General features: G+C 45.6%; 1 protein-coding gene across 2 annotated transcripts in view; it reads left to right on the forward strand.

Moving 5' to 3' along the window:
* The window catches only part of AFF4 (ALF transcription elongation factor 4), a 46,597-nt gene that overhangs the window by 3,948 nt on the left and 21,921 nt on the right, over nucleotides 1-20,728 (forward strand). For both annotated transcript variants that reach the window (XR_010347337.1, XM_064388143.1), the window contains exons 2-5: nucleotides 12,394-12,520; nucleotides 13,879-14,658; nucleotides 15,942-15,986; nucleotides 16,823-16,909. Coding sequence is in view for 1 of the 2 variants with exons in the window: in XM_064388143.1 (XP_064244213.1) it covers nucleotides 12,398-12,520; nucleotides 13,879-14,658; nucleotides 15,942-15,986; nucleotides 16,823-16,909 (1,035 nt within the window). In the remaining variant the exon portion in view is untranslated. The remainder of the gene's footprint in view (nucleotides 1-12,393; nucleotides 12,521-13,878; nucleotides 14,659-15,941; nucleotides 15,987-16,822; nucleotides 16,910-20,728) is intronic.

Genomic DNA, 20,728 nt, shown 5'->3' on the forward strand with positions numbered 1-20,728 from the left:
CCTCGTGTCTCCTTTGGGGTCTGCCACCTCCCCAGGCTCTCAGACTGTTACTGCTCCCTGCTTTCTTCAGCTCTGTGTTTCAACCCCCTTTTCTCCCCAGTGCTTGGAGTTTTCCTTGGCTTGTCCTGTCTCTTGTTCTTTCTTGGTTCATTAATTCCTGCTGATGAATGTAAAACCTGGGTTATGAACTGCCAGTAGCACCAGGTACCAGCAGGAAGAAAAATCTCCGTATCCTCCATACTGTACAAACCTGGAATAAAGAAGTGCTTGCCCTGAAGTCTTGAACTAATTTTCTTCTGTTAACAGCTCATTAAGAGAAATCTTCCTGCTCATCTTTTTATGGAAAACAACACCTCATGAGGCAGCTCAGAGCCCCCTTTTACTGCCTTTTTTTTTTACAGTTCGTCTTAGTTTTTATTCATGTCACATTTATTGATAAATTACTTGAACGTGCTGCTTTCATGTTTTATAATTAAGCAAATAGAGTGTACTTTCATTAATGTGTACTCCTGTAGTGATCCTGCTTTCCAGGAGAGGCTGTTTTATCATTCCATGTCTCTCCCTGTGGTAGCTGTGCTCCCCTGCAGCCCCACAGCAGTTTCTCACTGTTCCCAGTACTGCACTGGGAGCATGAGGAGCTAGGAGAGCAGAGGCAGGACAATGTGTGCTTCTCTACAATTTCTGAAGGATTGATATTCCCACATTATGCAGCTTTAAGCTGTTTGTCCTTTGGGCCAGAAACTTCAGCTCGGTGGGTTCCTCGTGGAGGGGCAGAAATGAGCCCTGGGGTGGTTGTGCTCCTCCTGAGGGTTGGGGATGTCAGAAAAGGTCCCAAACCAAAGCAGATCCCAAACCTTTGAGCTTTTCTGCCTCTGTAACCTCTGGTGGTAAAGTGAGAGGTTTTGGTGTCACTTTGTCATCTCCTGGAAGTGGGGGCAGGCCTTGGTGCCTCACTGCAGTTGGGTCACACTTCACTTGAATGACAGACATTTTCCAGTTTAAGAAGAAAAATAAAGGATGTTTAATTTGCAGAACCAGACACTGGGAAAACAGTGTTTGTGATCAGTGACAAGTTAAACTCCTGAGACAGAGGAAACTCTTTCCACTTGTCCTTAGTTGGGATTCTAAGATTTCACAGAGGTAAATTGTTCCAGAGTAGATATTTCCCTCAACAGTTGGTTCCTGTGGAAATTTCATGCCATTGAACAGTCACTCAGTTTTTCACTTCATTTTCCTTTGAAATTCCTAGTGTTCACTTTCCTTGGTGTGATCCTGTTGAAGGTGTCTGATTTTAAATGAGTATTGGATATTTATATTGGTTGTCTGCTATATTTTTATATAAATTGGATTCCCAAAACTGTGTACTCCCATGTGTTTCCCCATTCCTGCTGACATGAGTATAAAAGCTCAAACCTGACCACAACTGTCCAGCCTTGTGCATTCAAAGAGATTTTTTGTTTCTGCATTTAATTTAATTTCCAAAAGACGTTAAAGAGATTTCAGTGATGGAAGTGCTTAAATGGTTTTAATCAGGCTTTGATGTGCACAAATCATTAAAGCGAGGAGGATGAGGAGATCAGAGTCCCCAGGTCCCTTTGTGTGCCTGGGCTGCAGAGGAACTCAGGGAGGAGGAAATGTTCAGGAAATCCCAAAGGCACAGGACAGGGGAAAACAGCCTCAGGCTGTGCCAGGAGAGCTTCAGGCTGGATATTGGGAAAATTCCTCCGTGGGAAGGGCTGTGCAGCCTCCCAGGCTGCCCAGGCAGGGCTGGGTCCCACCCCTGGTGCTCTAATGTGCAGGTGGCACGTGGGGGACTTGGGGCAGCAGGAATGGTTGGACTCGAGGAACTTGGAGGGCTTTTCCAGCCTAAACAATTCTATAATTCTGCTTTTCCTGCAGGGAAGGGGAACAGCAAACCAAAAAAAGCTACATCAAAATGGGAATTTGATTTGTGTGATGTCGTGCATTTCGTGGGCAGAGGAATAACCAGAGTTTCTGTGGAAAAAAACAATAATTGGAGAGATCTGCCAATGTAACTTTCCAGTGTTGCGTTACAATTAACATAAGCATTTCCTTGTTTAAAGATAATTTTAAAATTGTTTGGTCAAAATCCAGACTTGAAAACATTAGGATGGAAATTTCAAAAAACTGAATATGGGAAACAGGTTGAAGAACATAAAGGAACATGTTGTAACTTCAGCAAGTTGTCCTGTGCTTTGGCATAAATGAAATTAACCTAATGGAAATTGCTGGGTGAAAAATGCTTGATTTTCCAAAGATCTCCTAATATTACTGGGTTTTTGTAACTTCAAGAGGCCTTGAAGCACAAAGGTTGGCCAAGAGGAGGTTAAATGGACTCATGTACTGGTATTTTTCCTTTCCCCTGGGTTTTTTTTTATGTTCTGAGTTGTCCTGTGCGGAACAGAGCTTCCTGAGAGTTTGTTTGTGTGTTTTGAGGAGGTTTTTATGTTTTGGAGTGAGGTGCTGTGTTTGTTTGACATTTCCCACTGAGCCTTCCAGTTCACCTCTGACTCTTACTGGTGTGGAGCTGCTGGAATCCCTCTGGCTGGGGTGAAAAGCACTGTGGCCACATGGAATACTGGTTTAAATTGCCTGGTGAAGTTTGGGCTTTCTAGCTCATTAATTTCTTTTAAAATTAATTAATTTAGATTTAATTTAGCCTTCTGATGCTGATAGGATAAATTAGCATCATATAATAGCATTGATTTGCCATGGTGGAAACTGGTGTTTGGTGTAAAGCAGCCTCTGAAAGATAAAGGGTGAAAAGGTTTTTCCTGGAGCAATTGCTCGTGCTGAAAGAGCGCCACTAATTATATTTAATGAGCAAAAAACACAAGTAAGGACTTTGCACTGTGACACATTCTTAGCCAATAATTACCAGAAATATGTTTTAATAGGAGAGTTTTAACAAGTAGTCTTCAGCTTAAATTTGTTAATCACTAATAACCTCCTAAAAACCTACTTTCTTCAGGTTCTTTCTTCAGGTTTTTTCTTCAGCTTTCTCCTTTTTTTTAGTGGAAAAAGTTGCATTATTTCCTGGCCACGTGAAGCTAGGTCCATGCTGAATTGGCATTCAGAAATGTTTTTGTTTGTTTTTTCTTATTTATTCAGAGGAGGGTTGAAATCCATCCAGTCATGATTTGCTGACAGACTTGAAGCTCAAGATGGTCAGAAATGGGTGTGGTTTAATCTCCATTGCTATTTTAGAGTATGAGATTTGGATCTCATTAGCTGCTCTAATGGGCTGATTCCTTGCTATACAATTTATTCCAGTGCATTATTCAATTTTTAAAAAATTATGTGTGACTCTCACTATGAATAGTGAATCATACCTTAGAAAAAATTAATTTGAACTTGTGTTTAGCAGAATTCCATGAATTGAGCCCCTGGCTGGGGTTCCATCAGTGCTGGTGCCTGCTGAGCTGCAGCTGGTTTGCCCAGCACAGCCTGGAGCTGTGGCAGTTCCCACCATGGAATTTCTGTGGCACTTGAGGCAATTTTGGCTCTTCCAGAGACATTTCCAGGCTCCAGCTCTGGCCCAGCTCGGTGTGAAGTGGCCTCTTGCATGAAGGGTTTTGAAACCCAACTGAATTTTGACTCAGCTTTTGCAATGTCCTTGTGTTTGCCTTTAATTTCATGCCACAAAAAGCTGAATTTCTCATTCTGGTGGCAAAACTCTCCGAGTCTCCCTGGCTGGAAGAGAAATGTGTTGGTAGAATTCTGTATTTTGTAGTTTATTGTCTTTTGGTTTAGGGCCACATCCAGAAAAGTGCAAAAAGTTGTAAGAACTTTGGGGGAAAAAAACCCAAACATCATTATTATGGGAAAATATGATGTCATTTATATTAAAGGAGTTTGTACAGCTAAATTAACATTTATCAGTTGTTTTCCTGAGGTAAAATATACTTCACTAAAACCCTGTTGCTCAGTGGGGGCAGAAATGTGAATGTTTTTCTGAATCTGCTCAGGGGGATTATAAAGTACAGGTGGCATTTAGTAGGCAGGATGAAAAGTGAAAACTTTCCAATGTTTTAAGCAGTGTTTGTTTGGAAGCACAGCACATCAAAGCTGTGCCTTTCCTGCTGCATTTCAGCTTCCCTCTGTAGATAGTTCTGGGCCCTTCCAAATTTTTTTGCTCTGCCTGCAAATCTTAAGTGCTCCTCTTCCTTAGGCTTTTCCAGAGTTTTAGCTATTCATTAAAACTGTGTGCTCTCACAGTTAAACTACTGTGCTCTCATCTTCAGCATGTTGAAATTTAAAAAGAAAGTTTGAAGGTAGCAGGAAGCATCCCAGGTCTCAAAGCTCTCATGTTCTCACAGCAGATTTTAGACAAGTAGAAATGATGCTGAGTTTGGAGAACCTTTGAATACGAGTTAGGGCTGGAAACTGGGAGGAAAACTTGTGTTCTCTCTTCTCTGGTACTGAGAATTGTGGATTCTGTGAAATGTGTAAAGCAATCCTGGAGCTGCTGCTGCTGCCAGTGGGGAGCACTGCCCTGTGGGAGTTCAAGGCACCACTTTTGGGAAGTAGTGATAATAATGAATTGATGATCATGTAGCATCATTGCTGCTGACCTGGATGCACCAGAACCACTTCTGAGCCTCCCCTGCAGCTGTGCTGGGAGCAGCCTGGACACAGATTTCCCTCTCAGTTGTTCTGTGGTTTCCCATGGTTCTGGGGAGAGTTAAATCATGGAACAGTGCAGATTTAATTCTGGTTGCCCTGCTGAGCTGCTCCCCAGCATCCTCCTGCTCTTCCTCCATCCCTCACAAGCACGTTGCAGAATTATTATCTCAAACCTGGTGTTCAGCTGAGTGGGGGATGCAGCACAGTGCGTGAGCCTTGGTCACCATGGGAAGTCCAAGATAAATGTCTTGTGAGACAGTGCAGACATGAACTTACACCAAGGCTGGAGGAAGTGACAATTAAACCAGGCTAAAGTGTCTGATAAACTTCTCTCTCCTCTCTTTTTCTCTAGTTGAGGTGGGAGAAGGATGTGAACCTTGAATGTGATTTTTCCCTTTTGCCTTTTCACTCCTGGTTTAGATGGCACCTCATTAAAGCCTTGTCTGCTGTTTCAAATCTTACACAGAGCAGATTTATCTGAGAATTTCTGTCAAGTGAATACTTTCTTAATCCTACTGCCACAGAGTTCATAGCACTCAAATGTAATGATGTCTTTTATGAAAGTAAATTATTGGGAGGAAGTCAGAATGATAATAGCCAGATTAATGTTAGATGTCTGAATAACTATTGCTTAATAAAATCTAAATGCCAATTGTCTTGGCTTCAAAGTTTAAGCAGATGAACATGTAGGCACAGGAATTGGGTTATTAAGTTTCTGCCCAATTAAAGGGCAGAAATTTGTTGGGAAACTGTGTTAGAATATGCTTTGGTTAGCCTGTGTGGACATGAAAGGATTGCATGTAAAAGAGCTGAATTTCTGATGGTCCATCTTGGCACTGGGGGAATTAAAGACTCTCCCAGCGATGGAGAGTGGGAAGGATGGGGAGGATGTCCTTGGTAGAGTGGGAGGTGGAACTGGGCTGAAGTTGGCTGGGAAGAGATGTAACTGAGAAAGAAAAGAGTGCTCCTGGTGGATGGCTGAGCTGGAGGTCAGCCTGCACTGCTGGTGGGGTGATCTCAGCTGTGGCACCTCAGGGTAAGGAATTCACTGCCTGCTTAAGGAAGCCCCCTGTTCCTCAGAGCACATATTGCAGGATGGGCAAACAGAGAGGCAGAGGCTCAGGAAGGCAAAGGTGAAATTCAGCTTTGCTGAGCAGCAGCAGCTTCACTTCCCTCTCCTGGCTGGGGCTGCTCCTTGTGGCAGCAGTTCATTGAGGTTCCCCTGCCTTTTGTGACCTGGGATCCTGACCTGGCCTTGGGCTAGGGGCAGAAAATGACAATTTTAGTGGCTTTGTGTCTCATGGTGTCAGTCCCCGAGGTTCCTCTCTGAGTCAGGGGTGGCCCTGTGGGACTGGGGGGTCTCCCAGGATGGAGCCTGGGGCAGAGGGACAGTGGCTGGAGCAGTGACCTCCCTGTGCTCCTGGCAGCAGGGCTCTGTGCTGTCCCTTGCTGGGCTTTCCTGTTCCTCTCCCCTTCCTGAGGAGACAGGACAGAAAGGAGGGACTGATGTCCTTTGGGCAGCTCTGCTCCCTGTGAAGGAAAAGAGCTGGGAATTAATTTCTGTGTTCATCAGGGAGGGGGGACCAGACGTGTTCCCTCCTGGGTAGTACTTCTGCACAAAAATGAGGCATTTAAGATGTGTTGTTGTGCATTTTTAAGGTCCCTTGAGTGAATTACATCAAACCAGTCTTGCAAATTCTCGGATATAAACAATTTTAAGCTGTTTTAGTAGTATGATTTTAAAATGGACTTAAAATTGTTTTAAATGAGCTGCACTGCAAGTGCTGAATTTAGAAATGTCCTCTGTGACTTGGCTTCTAAAATCCAGTTGCTGGGGGTTCACTTTTACCTTACCTTGTCTGGAGGTGTGGAACTTGATGATTTTTAAAGTCTCTTCCAACCCAAACTCCACTTCTCCCTTGCTTCCGTGTGCTGAATCTCATGTATGATGAATGATGCACCCAGTTCTCATCTGGACTTGTTAAATGAAATACTACACTTACAGAGGCTCCTTCTAAAGGATCCCCAAGTCCTTTTCCAGTGGTTAGTGTTGAGTTACAAATGCTGACTGTAATTCTTTTATCCACCATCGCTGTGTGTTGGCTTCTCAGGTGGAAGATGCTGACTGATCCTCAGGTAACCTGATATTTGGGGGATGAAGGGGACTCTGGCAGCTAAAACTCAACAGCAGGATGTAATTACTTGCACCATCACTTGTCTGAGACGCTGGAATTAGGGCAGTGCTCCCACAGAAGGTGCTGTGGAATCTGCAGCTAACGGTGGTGAGGGATTTGTGCTGCTTTGTCTGGGGAGCAGCACAAGCCCAGGCACATCGTGCTCGGTGGGGATTTCTGGGTGCTCCAGAGCTGAGTGGGAAGGAGAAGTGCCTGCAGCAAACTGCTGGCTCTGCCCTCCCTGGGAGTTCTTGTCAAACATTAACCAGACCTAGGCCAAGTCACTTTTTTATTATTTTTATTTAAAGCTCTCCCACCCTCAGTAGGCACAAAGGTGTTCCCAGACAGCTCTTGGGGCACTTTATGTTCTCCCTGTTGAATGTGCAGTAGGAACTCCTGATGTGAAGGGTGGGATAGGAGGTTTGTGTTTGTATTGTAGCAATGAGAAACGTTTATGTTCAGTTAGTGGTGAATCTGATTTATATTTGTATCATATTACCAGTGCAATTGTATTTTAATTGTATTCCCAAGAGCTCAAATGAAACCTTGGAAAGAGGGAGATGGAGCTGTGGAAAAGTTCATTCTCATCAAAATAGCTGAGCAGGATGGTGGCTCAGGGATTCCTGTGTTCAGCTGTGCAGCCACCCCTGTGATTCCCAGTTCCTGGGATAGAATTTTGGGCTCCTGGAGGTATCACAGCCTTTCCTTTGGCTGAGCAGGTCCCAAGTGCACCAGGAGCCATCCCAAAGCAAATCCCCTCCCTTGGCAGGGAGCCTTTGTGTCAGAAGGTGAGGCACAGAAACAGAAAACTTCATGCTTTTGAGGAGTTGGGTTTTTCTCTGTCTGGACACATTCAAAAACTGCTTGAATTCTGTGTAAACTCTTGTTTTTAATTGTGTTCCTTATTTCAGTTATAAAACTCTGAAGGTACTCTGCTGCTTCTGTATTTGTACCATCACAGTTATCCTCTAAACCTGTCCTGGAGAATCATCCCTTTTGTGCTTTTTTGGGCAAAGCTTTATTGTTTTAGTGGGAAATGTTATATTTTTTCTCTGTTTTTCTTCTTCACCATCACATAGAACGTGGAAGTTAAGATTTTATGTACAATTCTATAAGTAGCTCTTGGTGACACCAAGGCATGTTCCTCTTTGTGTGTCAGTGTTTTTGTGTTAATTTTGTTGTTATTTTTCGATATCTCCCTTTTTAAACAGCTCCTCTGGGAGTATGTTTTATTAAAAGCTGACAGAATAGCATTTTAGGCTCACGGACATGATTTCAGGGCAGGATTTGTGGTGATGCCCTACTTGATACACTAGCTGGGAGAAGTGTCCTGTGCCAGCTCCGGAGATGCCCCTTGCCCGTGGTAAAAAGAGTATTTAAAATAATTAACAGGCATCTTTGCATGCACCATTAAGGCAGCTTCAGGTATTCTTAAATGCCTTCTGAAAATATCGTTCCTTGTTACAGGCAGGCTCTCCAGCTCTTTTCCCCCTTCCTTTTAAGAAAAAAGGATGAAATCATGGGAGCTGGGTGTGCCCCCGCAGCTGGGTGTGCCCCACACGGAGCTGGGATCCTGCACGTTCCCTCTCAGCCTGTTTATCCTTCACATCCTTCGCCAAAAGTTGTCAAACAAAATTGGGGTTTCATCGCAGCCAATTAACCAATTAACTGTTTGATTCCTCTTGCTCACGAAAGCAGCTGAGACTGCAGAAGGGCTGGGGTGAGACGAGGGTGTCCTGCAGGAAGCAGAGGTGTTGTGGCAGGTTTGGAGGTGCTCTGGCTGAGGTGTGAGGGCTCAGAGCCCTCTGCTTGGGCTGCCTGTGCAGCGTTCTGGGCCAGCCCTGCCTTTGGTGGTTTTGCCTCCTGGACTCTGGGAGGATGAGGAGATGCTGCTGGTGCTGAGCTGGAACGAGCACTTGGGTGCCTGATGTGGTTCAGAGCGGTGAGGAGGGTTTGGCCAAGGTCTTCTTTCTTTAACAGCTCTGCCAGGAAAACTCAGGCAGTGTGGGAGTGCTGGTTGGGGTTTATCTTTAGGCTGGAGCTGTGCTCCAAAAGCCCCAGAGCTGGGATGTGCCCCCGGTGGGAGGAGAAGGCAGCACCAGCGCTGCCATTTCATTCCACAGGTTACACACCCAGGGTGATGATCTCTCAACCAAAGGCATGCCCTTGTTGGGTTAGGGATGAGCAGAAATACCAGATGGGATTTGGGAAGAGGCTGGAAGGAGAAGGGAAAGCTGTGTCTGGTCTGGGGGTGTGGTGCTGGTGTTGGTGTGCCTGGAGCAGCCTGGAATGGTGCTTCAGGAACACACACAGGGGAGGCTGGCTCAGGAGTTTCTGTGAATTCCCTGCTGGATTTCCTGCTTGCTTTCAGCTCTTCCTGTTGAGCTGGAGCAGAGGTGTGAGATGTGAAGGGTTGGTTGTGCAGGGATGTCTCAGACACAGGGACTGTTCAAAGTACAGTGGGACACTGCAGGAGGAGTGACTCAAACCACGTGGAGTTCAACTTCCTAAAAACGGAAATACTCTGCTGTGCTTGAGGGCTGTTCTCTGATTCTTTAAAAAAATTTTGAACTTCTCTTTTCCCAGATGTGGAAACTAAGATGACTTTGGCCCTTGCTGCAGGGACATTGTTCTGGCTCTCTCATCCTGGCTCTGCTCCTCCTTCACTGTTTAGCTCAGGCCACCTGGGAAAGGGGAGTTTTAGCAGGATTATCTTGGTAGCACCAGGTACAAGGCAGCAAGTTCTTCATCTTCCGCTCCCAGGCCTGTGCAGGGAGGAGCAGAGGGGCTGTCATTGTTCCCAGAGGACGGGGTAGGAGTGGTGGGAGCAGTGCATTTTAGGGGATGTTAAAGGTTTGTTACAACTTCAGGTGGTCTGAAACTGAGCTGCAGTTTCCTACCTGCTGGGGTTCACTGCCAGCAGTGCTGATCAGCAGACAGCCTCGGTCATCTGCCTTTCAAAACACCTCCTTGCTTTTCCTGAGCATGGGAACATTTCCCTTCTGCAGCCCGTGGCTGTGGGTTTGAGTGGGAAGCTGTCTGAAGTACAGAGCTAAGGAAGCCCCACGGACTTCCCCTATTTCCACATTTCATGCTGGTGTGATTTTAATGGCCTGGTACACATTATAGGCACTTAAAATAGCTCTGTGTGGAGATTGGGTGATTAGATACCAACAAGTCTAACTCGTATCACAGACAAACTATTTGCTCTAATAAAAAATGTAAAAGAGTTAAAGAAAGCTAGCTAAATCCCCATACAGTCAGTCAAGGTGAGTCCCCATGAGGGTGTTTATCATTTACTGTGTTACAAAAGGCTGGGGAGGAGTGGTTGGAAGTGTCATTAACTGGTGTCTTTCTGATGACTAATTTTACATTGACCTGGGCAGGTACAGCCAGATCAGCTCTGGGTTTGCACCAGCTCACATCTCAAGTGAATCTTTGTTGTAATGTTCCTTTTGGTGACAGTGGTGGTACAAATGATGGGTTTTTCTTCTGCTCTGAGAGGTACAGGAAATGTTGGTGCAATTTTAAAAGGTGATGCTTATCTCTGTAAAAAATAGTGAAGGTCTTTGTAAATATTTAACCCTCTATTTGGAAAACAGATATAAAATTCTTTGTTAAGATTATAATATTCTGGATCTATAGATGTATGTAATTCCTGATCTTAGTGTATTGGTGGGAATGAACCACCCAGAGCCAGAGCATTCCTATTCCCTGCCTCCAAATCTGCCTTTAATACTAAATGCCATGGACTCAGACTGTTCCAGTTGGCTTTAACTGATCAGTGTCTATAATTAAATCTGATATTTATCTGTGTTGAAATCCTACATATGTAACAAATTGGGCTGCAGTCTCAAGAATGAGCTTTTCAAGCCTCAGACTTCTAAAACAAGTTTGTTGTCAGTGCCAGAGTGACCCCAGGAGTTTGCTGGCCACGTTCCAGTGCCAGGTCCCTCTCTCAGCCCTGGTGGCCACCTGTGGTTACATGAGCTCAGCAGGTTCCAGGAGAACTGCAGAAAAAAAGTGATTTTTCACATAAAATATAAGTTGTATTCATGGGTTTGGTATCAGCACAGAGTTGGGCTATGCCAGTGCTTGTACCTTGTGTGCAAGGCAGGGAAATACAACAAACCTGGTGCCTTAGAAAGCATCAAAGATCTCAGCTTGCAGCCTGGCTTTGGTCTGCTTTGGGCAGCCTCTGAGATTTCACTGCTTTCAGAGCAACAGGCAAAGTGGAGCCAAATGGGGAGAAATGTAAGAGGCAAAAATGTTACTGAGGTGAGAAGACTGGTGTTTTAAAAACTGGCTGATGGGTGGAAGTTTCTTGTTGAGAATGCAATAGCTGTGTTTGCACAGTTTCAGAGACATGCTCTAGCAAGTCATTTATTATTTTTAATAATCAGCTGTCTAAAGACATGAAATAATGATTTTCTAAGCAGCCAACATTTTCATTTTAGACTGCAAATTATGTGGTGGAACATCACTTTCTTTTCCAGATGCACCTCCTGTGCTTTGTGCAGATCAGGAAAGAACATTTCTAAATCCCTTGATGCAGAGTGTGGCAGATGCTGTGGCTGCCCCTGGATGCCTGGCAGTGCCAAGGCCAGGCTGGATGGGGCTGGGAGCACCTGGGGACAGGGGGAGGTGTCCCTGCCATGGCAGGGGTGGCACTGGGTGGCCTTTGAGGCCCCTCCCAACCCACAGCACTCTGGGGTTTGATGTTAAAGGAGTTAGTGGCGTCTTATTTATCATCTCATGCTGTTTACTCCTTTATGTCCCAATGCTGTGTCAAGCTCAGAGGGAATCTTTCCAGGTTTTGTGTGTTTTTTGCAAGAATTTGGTGTATTTCTGTTAACACAAGCAGCAAGACCAAACTGCAAAGGGAAGTTTGTTGAGAAGGGGGATTGGCAGGTTCTTAATCTGCATTTTTGCAGTAGGAGGATATGGTCCAAAGCAAAAGGTGCATTATTGCCAGAACTTCCCTGAAATTACTGCTTTGAGTTGAAATGCCTTTGGGAGTCGGGGAGGGAGAGAGACCTAGAAACCACATCAAAGCTTGAGGTTAGAATATGTTGGAGAATGGGTGCCAAAAAAAGGTATGTCAGCACCAAAAATAACCCTAATCTACAGGAGAAGTCAAGCAGTGATTCGTGGGGGGGATGGCAGAACATCTGGGGGATGTGGGGGAGAAAAGGTATTTTAGAAATGAATGGGAGATGTTTGGCGTGGGCTGGAGCCGAGATGATTCGAGCGGATGAAGTGGTTTGAAATAGCTGCTTGCCTGAGGACCTGGTGGATTTTTTTTCAATTTTATTTTTTTTATTGCTGCATAAAGTTTCCCTGTTAGGAGCCAGCTGTGGGTTGGGGGTTACAGCCCTTAGGAAATGGGACAGTTCTGAGGAATTGTGGCCCTCGGTGGCTCCTTACAGAGATCATTCCATGGCCAAACAGGGCCAGAGGCTGCTTGGGGGCCCTTAGATCCCTCCTGTGGGCACTCTCATCCCTCCCCTGGTACCCCACATCCCTCCTGCCTCCCTGTGTGATCAGCAGTGATGTTTTTTTTTGCTCGTAGCAACATGAACCGTGAAGACCGGAATGTGCTGCGAATGAAAGAAAGGGAAAGGCGCAATCAAGAAATTCAGCAGGGGGACGAAGCCTTCCCACCCAACTCTCCTCTCTTTGCTGAACCCTACAAAGTGGTGAGTCCCTGCACCTCAGGAAAATGCAGGGTTTGTGACAGAAATCATGTTATTCATATTTTATCTGCATTCTTGTTAGATCAAAAGCTCTTTGGGCAGCCAGGTGTTTAAGCAGGGCTTTGAAATAAAGCTGGACAGTCACAGCTCCTCTGGCAGATTTGTAATGCTTGGGAAGGGGAGGAGCCTTATAGGGAGTGAGAAAAAGGAAAATAAAACCATCAAAATTTTTTCCTTCCTTCACCTTCCATACAGTGACTCAAAACAATGAAACTGTCCTTGTGTGCTGCCAAATTGCCATTTTTGGGGTGCTCTAGCCTGTTGCTAAACTTTCTAACCTTTCATCAACGTAATCCAGACCTGGATAAGTTCAGGAAGAGAATGTTTAAATAGGAGGTTAATTCAAAATGCTGGAATATTTGATATGACTATGTTTGATATGAATTATCAGCTCTGACTAGTGCTGCAGTAGTTTGTATCTGATGTTTTAGTTTGTTTTGAAGGAGCTGATTCTGTTTGTGGTCCTACACAGCTTTCAGCCTGTGCTGGGTTTCCTTCCAGGTTGATTTACTGAACAGTACTGGAAAAAATAACCTAATTCTGGAATAACTAATAAAATATTGTTTAATAGGTTAATTACGTAGTTCAAAACTCACTTTGAAAGCAAACCCTTCCCTTGCTGCAATTCCAGCTGGGTTGCAAGAAGTAAAACATGACTGAAAACTCTGTTCCTGCAGGAGGAAAGTTGAGAAATACCTGATGGTTTTTTTGTTCCTGTGCTTGATAACCAAATTCCACATGTGTGAAGTTAACTGGAGCTGGTTGGGATGCATGAGGGAATGATCCAGGATCCCAGAATTGGAAAACAAAATTGTTATAGAACAAAGAACTCTTTTAACTGCGTGCAACAAACATCGTGCCAATATAAATACCAATTAAAAATGACTTACGGGGGTGAGGTTAAGTTGATTTTATTTTACTGCTAATTAAAACCTTTTAGGACTGATGCATTCTGTATTAGAGAAATTACAGTCTGTAAGGTGACAGGAGGCATCTGCAGCTTTGGACCTGGCGTCCAGCTCAGCAGTGCACTATTTGATTATTGCTGGTTCAGCTCTCCCCGCTGCCAAATTTTTAGTATGTTTTAGGGAGTTAAATATGTATTGTTATATGTTTTTAATATGTTTTGGGGAGTCAAATTGCTGTTTTGAGGACTAAAATTCAGAATTGGAAAGTGGCAAAGAAAGGGGGTGTATTCTAGCTGAAATTCAGGTTGATCATCAGATCATTTAACGTCATGTGAAGTTGTCATTGGTTCTAAATTGGTTCTAAATCCCGCTTTTGGTGGCTTGTTGTCCCAGACCAGCAAAGAAGACAAGCTGTCGAGCCGCATCCAGAGCATGCTCGGGAACTATGACGAGATGACGGATCTCATCGGGGAGCGGCCGCTGCAGAAGATCGTGGCCATCCCCAAGCCCTCGGTTCCCGCGGCGCCCGATGACAAACCCACGCCCGGCTTCTTCGGCGAGCAGCGGCACGGCGCGGGCTCTCACCAGAGCAGCAAATGGACCCCGGTGGGGCCGGCCCCCAGCACCTCGGCCCAGTCCCAGAAGCGCTCGCAGGGGCTGGGGGGCCACGGGCAGCGCTCGGGGGGCGGCGCGGCCGGCGCGGGGACCCGGCACGAGCGCGACTCCTACGGCGGCGGCGGCCGCAAGAAGGGCCAGCACGGCTCGGAGCACTCCAAGGGCCGCTCCGGCAGCCCCGGGAAGCCGCCGGCCGTGTCCTCGCTGGCCTCCGGCCACTCCAGAGCCCACGGCAGCGACCACCACGGCAAGGACCATCAGCGCTCCAAGTCGCCCCGGGACCCCGAGCCCAGCTGGGACTCCCCCTCCCGCGTGCCCTCGTTCGCCAGCGGGCAGCACTCGAACCAGTCCTTCCCCCCCTCGCTGATGTCCAAGTCCAGCTCAATGTTGCAGAAACCCACTGCCTACGTGAGGCCGATGGACGGGCAGGAGTCCATGGAACCAAAGCTATCCTCGGAACACTACAGCGGCCAGAGCCACGGCAGCGGCGTCAGCGAGCTGAAGCCCAGCAGCAAGGCCCACCTGACCAAGCTGAAGATTCCTTCTCAGCCGCTGGATGTAAGTTGCTGGCCCTGTCCTGCCTTCTGAAATGTAAATCCACCTGGGCTGGGATTTTCCAGCGTCTCCAAAATCTCAATTTGCCTAACCCAAATGGAGTTTTTAGTAAACACTGTGTTTTTGTTACTCAAAGCACATTCACCTAAACTGTATTTTCAGTGGGGAGCATTTTGTCTTCTGCTTCTTCAGTGTGGATAGTGGGTTTTTTATTAAATAAAGGCTGAGACGTTCAGAAAGGCTTACTTAACCCCAAGAGGCCAATTTTCACAGAGTATTTCTCTAGTCAGGAGTTAGGGAAATTGTAGGATATCCACAAATATTTTGACAAGCTAGGTAAATACATTGTTGTTCCTGGGAGCTGAATTGACTTAGAGTTGTTGATACAATATACGGGTATCAGATTTTCTTTTGAAGTGAGTAGCAATTACTAGATGTGATTATTATACCTTCACACAAAATGGAACAGGGTGCAGAACTTTTATCAGTTGTGCTGGATATGAAATGCTATTGGGTTAACAACTTGGAGGAGTTTGGTAATTCCCAAATCATTAGGACACTGACTCTGACTCCAGCTCACTTACAAGGAGAGTGCCTTTGCTAGTAATAAAGTCTCATTTCATCTCCTGTCTAACTGCTGGAATCATGGTAGCCAGAGAAAAGCCCTTGTTCCTGGGATTGCAACAGATAGCAAAGTAAGATCCAGCACCCAGGTAAGGAAATCAGAAATTACTTTATTTGTGAAGACCTGCCACATCAATGCTGATGCAGTAAATCCTTAAATAGCTTTGCTTCTCTCTGCTTGTGGCAGCCAGGGGTGCAGAGGATTCATAGTTTGGTAATTATTGCTGTTTCTGGGATCTCTCTGTGATGAGTGTTTTGCTTGGGAATGCAGTTTGTCATTCCTGTGCATTCACGGTCCTGCACTTGAATTCAGATATTATCCTGGGGCTGCTTCCAGGAAATGACTGAAAGCTGTGATTCTCTTTCCCCTCTCTACAAGTTTTTAATATCACTGCCTGCCTGTGATCCCTTCAACTGTCAAGTGAAAAGTGAGAGATTATTATCACAGTTTTATGGATGTCATGTATTTGCTTTTCATAACTGTGACTCATGCCGTAAAAACATGGATCTATCTGATGTTAAAATTGATGAAAAGAGTTAGCAAGGGCTGTTTGTGTCTATGTAGAGTCCATATGAGTCACAATAAGGACTGAAGTTTGTTTTTAACTGTTTCTAGTCCCTGGAAAATCTGGGAGATGTTAATTTTGAGTTTTGATTTGTAGGCATCAGCTTCTGGTGAGGTGAGCTGCGTGGATGAAATCCTCAAAGTAAGTTCTTGGTGTTCCTGTTCCCTACTTTGTTGAAAGTACAGCCATTCCCAAGGAGGGAAGGTCTCTGCAGTGTCACAGCCTGTCCAGGAGCAGGCTGGCACAGGAGGGCTCTCCAGGGGGACTGGGCCAAACTGGGAGCAGAGCTGGCCACGGCTGTTGTGGTGTGCACATCATCTCCTGGAGATCCTCCCTGCATTCCTCCTCCCTGACAACCAGAACTGCATTTCTTCCACCCAGTTACAGGTTTTAATCCTGGTATTTTAGGTTCTATTAAATGCTTTGCTGCCCCATGGCAGCCCTTTCCCTCTCTCATGCCTGGGTTATTTTCCCGAGTCCTTTTACCCCTCCTGTGGTGCCCTGTCCTGTGTCTGCTCTCACAAAAGGATCATCAGGCCCCTCTGGAGCATTTCCATGGCTTATTATTTCCTGTGGCCTTCAGGCCTCCAGGGCCTTGGGGATGCTGTGGGAGGACAGGAGGCACTTTCCAGCTGCAGGCATTTGATTTCCCCCTTTTCCTCAAACTCTACAGGCTTCCCTTTCCTAGCATTCTTCTCCCCTCACACTCTGACTTGCACTGCAGTTTATCTTCAGGCCAGCCCAGCTGATTGATTTATGCCTTGCTGCTTGCTATTGTGTCATAACTCTCTCTTCTCCTGGGTAGCAATTTAACATTCAGGTTTACATGCAAAATCTTGGTTGCACATTTGGGAAATTAAGATTTGAATATAAAGCTTAGTGAAGGGTGAACAGTGAACTGAAAATTGGGAGAATCCAGATTGCAAGTTGAAATCTGATTTATTTTGTTAATAACTTGTGGTTTTGTTGTGTTTTAGGAGATGACCCACTCCTGGCCTCCTCCACTGACTGCCATCCACACCCCCTGCAAAACTGAACCCTCCAAATTCCCCTTTCCAACTAAGGTCAGTGCTGAATCCAACAGTGGATGCTGTTGAAAAAATTACTCCAGTTAAAGATCAGGATTTTGGAGCTGCTGCATTCAGTTCTGTGTAATCTGGGTTTGTTTCAGTGCTTTGGCTCTCTTTATTTATCTTCACCTCATCTGTCAGCAGTGGCCTTATGAAAAATGTCCTTGGTTTTCCTCTGCTTTGCACAGACAGTCTGCAAAATGTGATGCAACTTACCTTTTCAATTTTTGTTGGATAAATTCAAACTTTCAAACTTCTGAAGCTTGGAAACGCCTTTGAGCCCTTTCCCTAACAGGGAAATGCTCTGCACCATTTTGTGCAGAACCAAGTGAGTTTCCCTCCATGTAGCAAAACAGAAATTTAAATGGACTTCTCTGCATAAACTGAATTTTCCTCTTAGTTTGAAGTCCACTAATAGTCGTGTGAGATTTTTTTTTGCATTTTCAATTACAAAAAATTAAGACAGTTTAAGAATTACACGTTTTGCTGAAGAAATCAGTTGTTCCAAAAGGATCCTCTTCCCAACCTGCTGTGTTCTTAAGAAGTGCTGAAGGGTTTAAGCAGTTAATTCCAGAGAGGAATCCACCGTGTGCTGCTGAGAGCACAGGGCACGTGTCCAGGGGAGCTGCTGGAGCTGACACCTCTGAGGAGGGAATTCTGCTGCTGCCTCCCCTGGGGCTGGGGCTGGCAGCTGCAGGGCACACGCAGGGCACTGGGAATTGTTTGCCTGGAAGAGCAGCTCTGCAGGATCCTGGAAGGCCAGGGGAGGCAGTGTGGGTAAAACCCAGCGTGGGGAGCTGACTCACCCAGGAATTCATGCTCTGGTTCCTGGGTCTGCTGATCACCAGTAAAAGATTCAGCTCCACGACGTGATCTTTCTCCAGACTCAACATCTCTCTGGGATGAATTGGGGTGCTCCACCCCTAACTTGGCAGAGCTTCAGAGTGAAAAAATTGCTGTTTGTCTTTTAAAAGTCACCTATGTAATAATTCAGACCATGCTCTCTCTGACCAGCTGCTGTTCTAGGCACCACTTAATTGCTCTTAAATTCCTGTTTGATCCAAATTGCTCCCCAAAACAGAACATCTGAGGGAATCATTTTGAGAAGACTTTCTCACTGAGGTTTCTACTGTCATCTCCCTAATCCCATCCTTTTATGTGAGTGCTTTGACATGACCTTCCTGCAGCCAAAGGTGGCAGTCCCTGCTGGAAGGGCACATCCACAAGCCTCCCCCAGGCTGCTCCAGGTTCAGGTTCTCATCCTGCCTGGGTATCCCTGAGCAGGGGCAGTCCTGCTGTCACCACCTCTGTGTGACCTGTCCCTGGTCACTGCATTTTGCTTCTCTTCAGTATCAAAAAATGCAGAATTTACCATTCAGTTCCCAGCTTTACTTTGGAAGGCATACCTAGAATAAATCCTGTTTTCTGTTTTCCTAGCATTAGATCAATATTAATCTTGCAAATATTGCTTTTACTCAGGGTTTATTTGTGAACTATGTAAAACTGTCAGCCTGGAAATAATTCATACCTTTTCTTACAAGGAAATTCCCCACCTTTCCTCATCAACAAAGGTCCTTATTCCTCTGCTCATTTGAGTACTCATTCCTGAGCCTTTGGGGAGGAATTTTCCCTTTGCATTTTGGGCACCCTTGGCTGTGGGGCTGCTTGGTTTTAGTTTCCCTGGCATTTGACTGGGAAGGGAAAGGTGTGCAGAAATCCCTGTGGCTGTGGCACAGAGGCCATGTAACCCTGACAGCTCTGGCAGTGCCTGAACAAAAAGGAGGATTTTTGAACCTCTCAACCTGGATTGTGTCTCTTCACCCAGTTTGCAAAAAATTCCATTTATGGCAGCTCTGAGTCTTTTTGACTTTTTGCCAGCTTCTTTATTTTGTGGCTGCACATCTTAGCCATGGAACTCTGTCAAATTCTCTCTCTGCATCCAAAGCCTATAATTTCCTCTGCCTTCTCCCCTCTGTCATTCTTGGCAGCAGCAGCTCTGCAGAATTCCAGGGAGTTAGTGAGCCATGGGCCTGTGCAGTCTGGGCCCAGAGCAGAATCCACCAAACAAAACAACAGTGGTTTGCTTTAATCAAGCAGTTCTGTTGGAGGAAAGCTCCTTCTCTTTCATACTGTGCTCCATTTATTGCTGGAGTGTTTCACAGCATTGCCCCTGTGGGCTGAGCCTGGTGTGTTCTTCCTGCTCCCATTAAATGGAGCTGCCCTTGGTGCACCACTTGATTTTATTTGCCTGGCTCTTGGGATGGGATCACTTTCCCTGTGTGTAGGGAGTGAGTAACTCGAAGGAACCCAACCTCCTGACTGGGGCCTCTCTGATTACTATAAATATATCTAATAGTTCCCAGGAAGTCTTGGATCAGAAGAGAGAACTCCATGAAAATAGGTCAGGGAAAGTTTTGTGGATGCTATGGAAAAATGCAGATTGCTGTGTCTTGATAAAAAATGTTATCCTGTGACCTAACACTCCATAATTTTATCCGTGGGCTCACAGTCAGACACTCCAGAAATGCTGGCAGTGTTCATGCAGTGCACTGAGCAGCCCAGCTGGGCTGGAGGGGAGGCTTGGCTCCCAGGGGGTGGCTGTCTGTCCCTCTGCAGAGCTGGGGCCAGCACGAGCCCTGCTGCATCCCTTCCCTGCTGGGATGCACAGACTTCTCCTGGGCAGCAGAAAGGAGATCTGACCTGAGCTGCCAGGTGTCAGCTGGGAATGTTCCCCTCATGTTCCCACCTGGCTGTGGGGTGGGAGCCCAGCCCTGCTGCCTCCTGTCCAGCTGCACAATTCCTCTCTCCAGGTGTTTTTGTCAGAGTTTTTGTTTCCTGCTCCAGTGTCTTCCCTGTGTAACCTCAGTCCATTCTACTTTGCTTTAAAGGGTTTCCTTCCTTTCAGTTGCAATTTCTTTCTGAAGCAGACCTTTAGAAGCTGCTGCTCTCAATAACTGGGAGTTGAAAGTAGAGCTTTTTTTTTTTTCAGTCTCTGAGTTTCTTGAAGAAATATGTATCCAGTGGATGGCAAGGGAGTTGGAAAAAGTTGCACATTGAACCATAACACCTCATTAAAGTGCACTTAGCTGAGAGCCAGTGCTTTGCCTCTGAAATAGGAAGTTGACTCAAGTGGGGAATTAGGCAGGTGTGTTCTGCACAATTCCCAATCCATGTGCAGCTGGAAGGGGTGCCAGTTCCCCACGCCGTGCTCCCCCAGTGCTGTGGCTTTGGACGTGCAGTGTTTGAGGTCTTTGTTTCTTTTTTCACTCAATTTGTTGGCTTGGCTGAGCTGCCAGTGGCAAAAGAAAACCAGGGATTCCCACCTGCCTCCTCCTACCTGTGCAAATGATAAGAAATTGATTTATTTTGAAGGGATCATGGCTGTTCACAAGGCTTCTTTCATCTTCGCTTTGCTCTTGAATTATTTCTTAAAATTTATTATTGTTTTTATTGTCCCTTCCTTTCAGTTAGTAAAGATCAGAGGTATCTGAAACACCTCCCAAGAAAAGCTCCTTAGGAACATCTCCATCCACAAAGTCCTTGTTCAATGCATTGTTCTATTTTTGAAATACAAAGCTGAGGGAAATTGAAAACATCTCAGGGGTGCTTTGCTGTGTAAAGCTTTTGTGTGTTTAAAAACTTCATTCTGTAAATTGCCTCTGGAACCACTGCCTGGCACTGGCTTGGTGTGAGGGAAAACCAGGTCACAGGTGGACCAGGAAAAATGGAATTCATTGTTGGATTGTAGTTCTGGTTTGCCATTGCCAGGGCATGTAAGTAAAATGTGTATACACCACTGGAAATTGCAAATAT

The sequence above is a fragment of the Passer domesticus genome, chromosome 13, assembly GCF_036417665.1.
Source record: "Passer domesticus isolate bPasDom1 chromosome 13, bPasDom1.hap1, whole genome shotgun sequence".
Lineage (NCBI taxonomy): Eukaryota > Metazoa > Chordata > Aves > Passeriformes > Passeridae > Passer > Passer domesticus.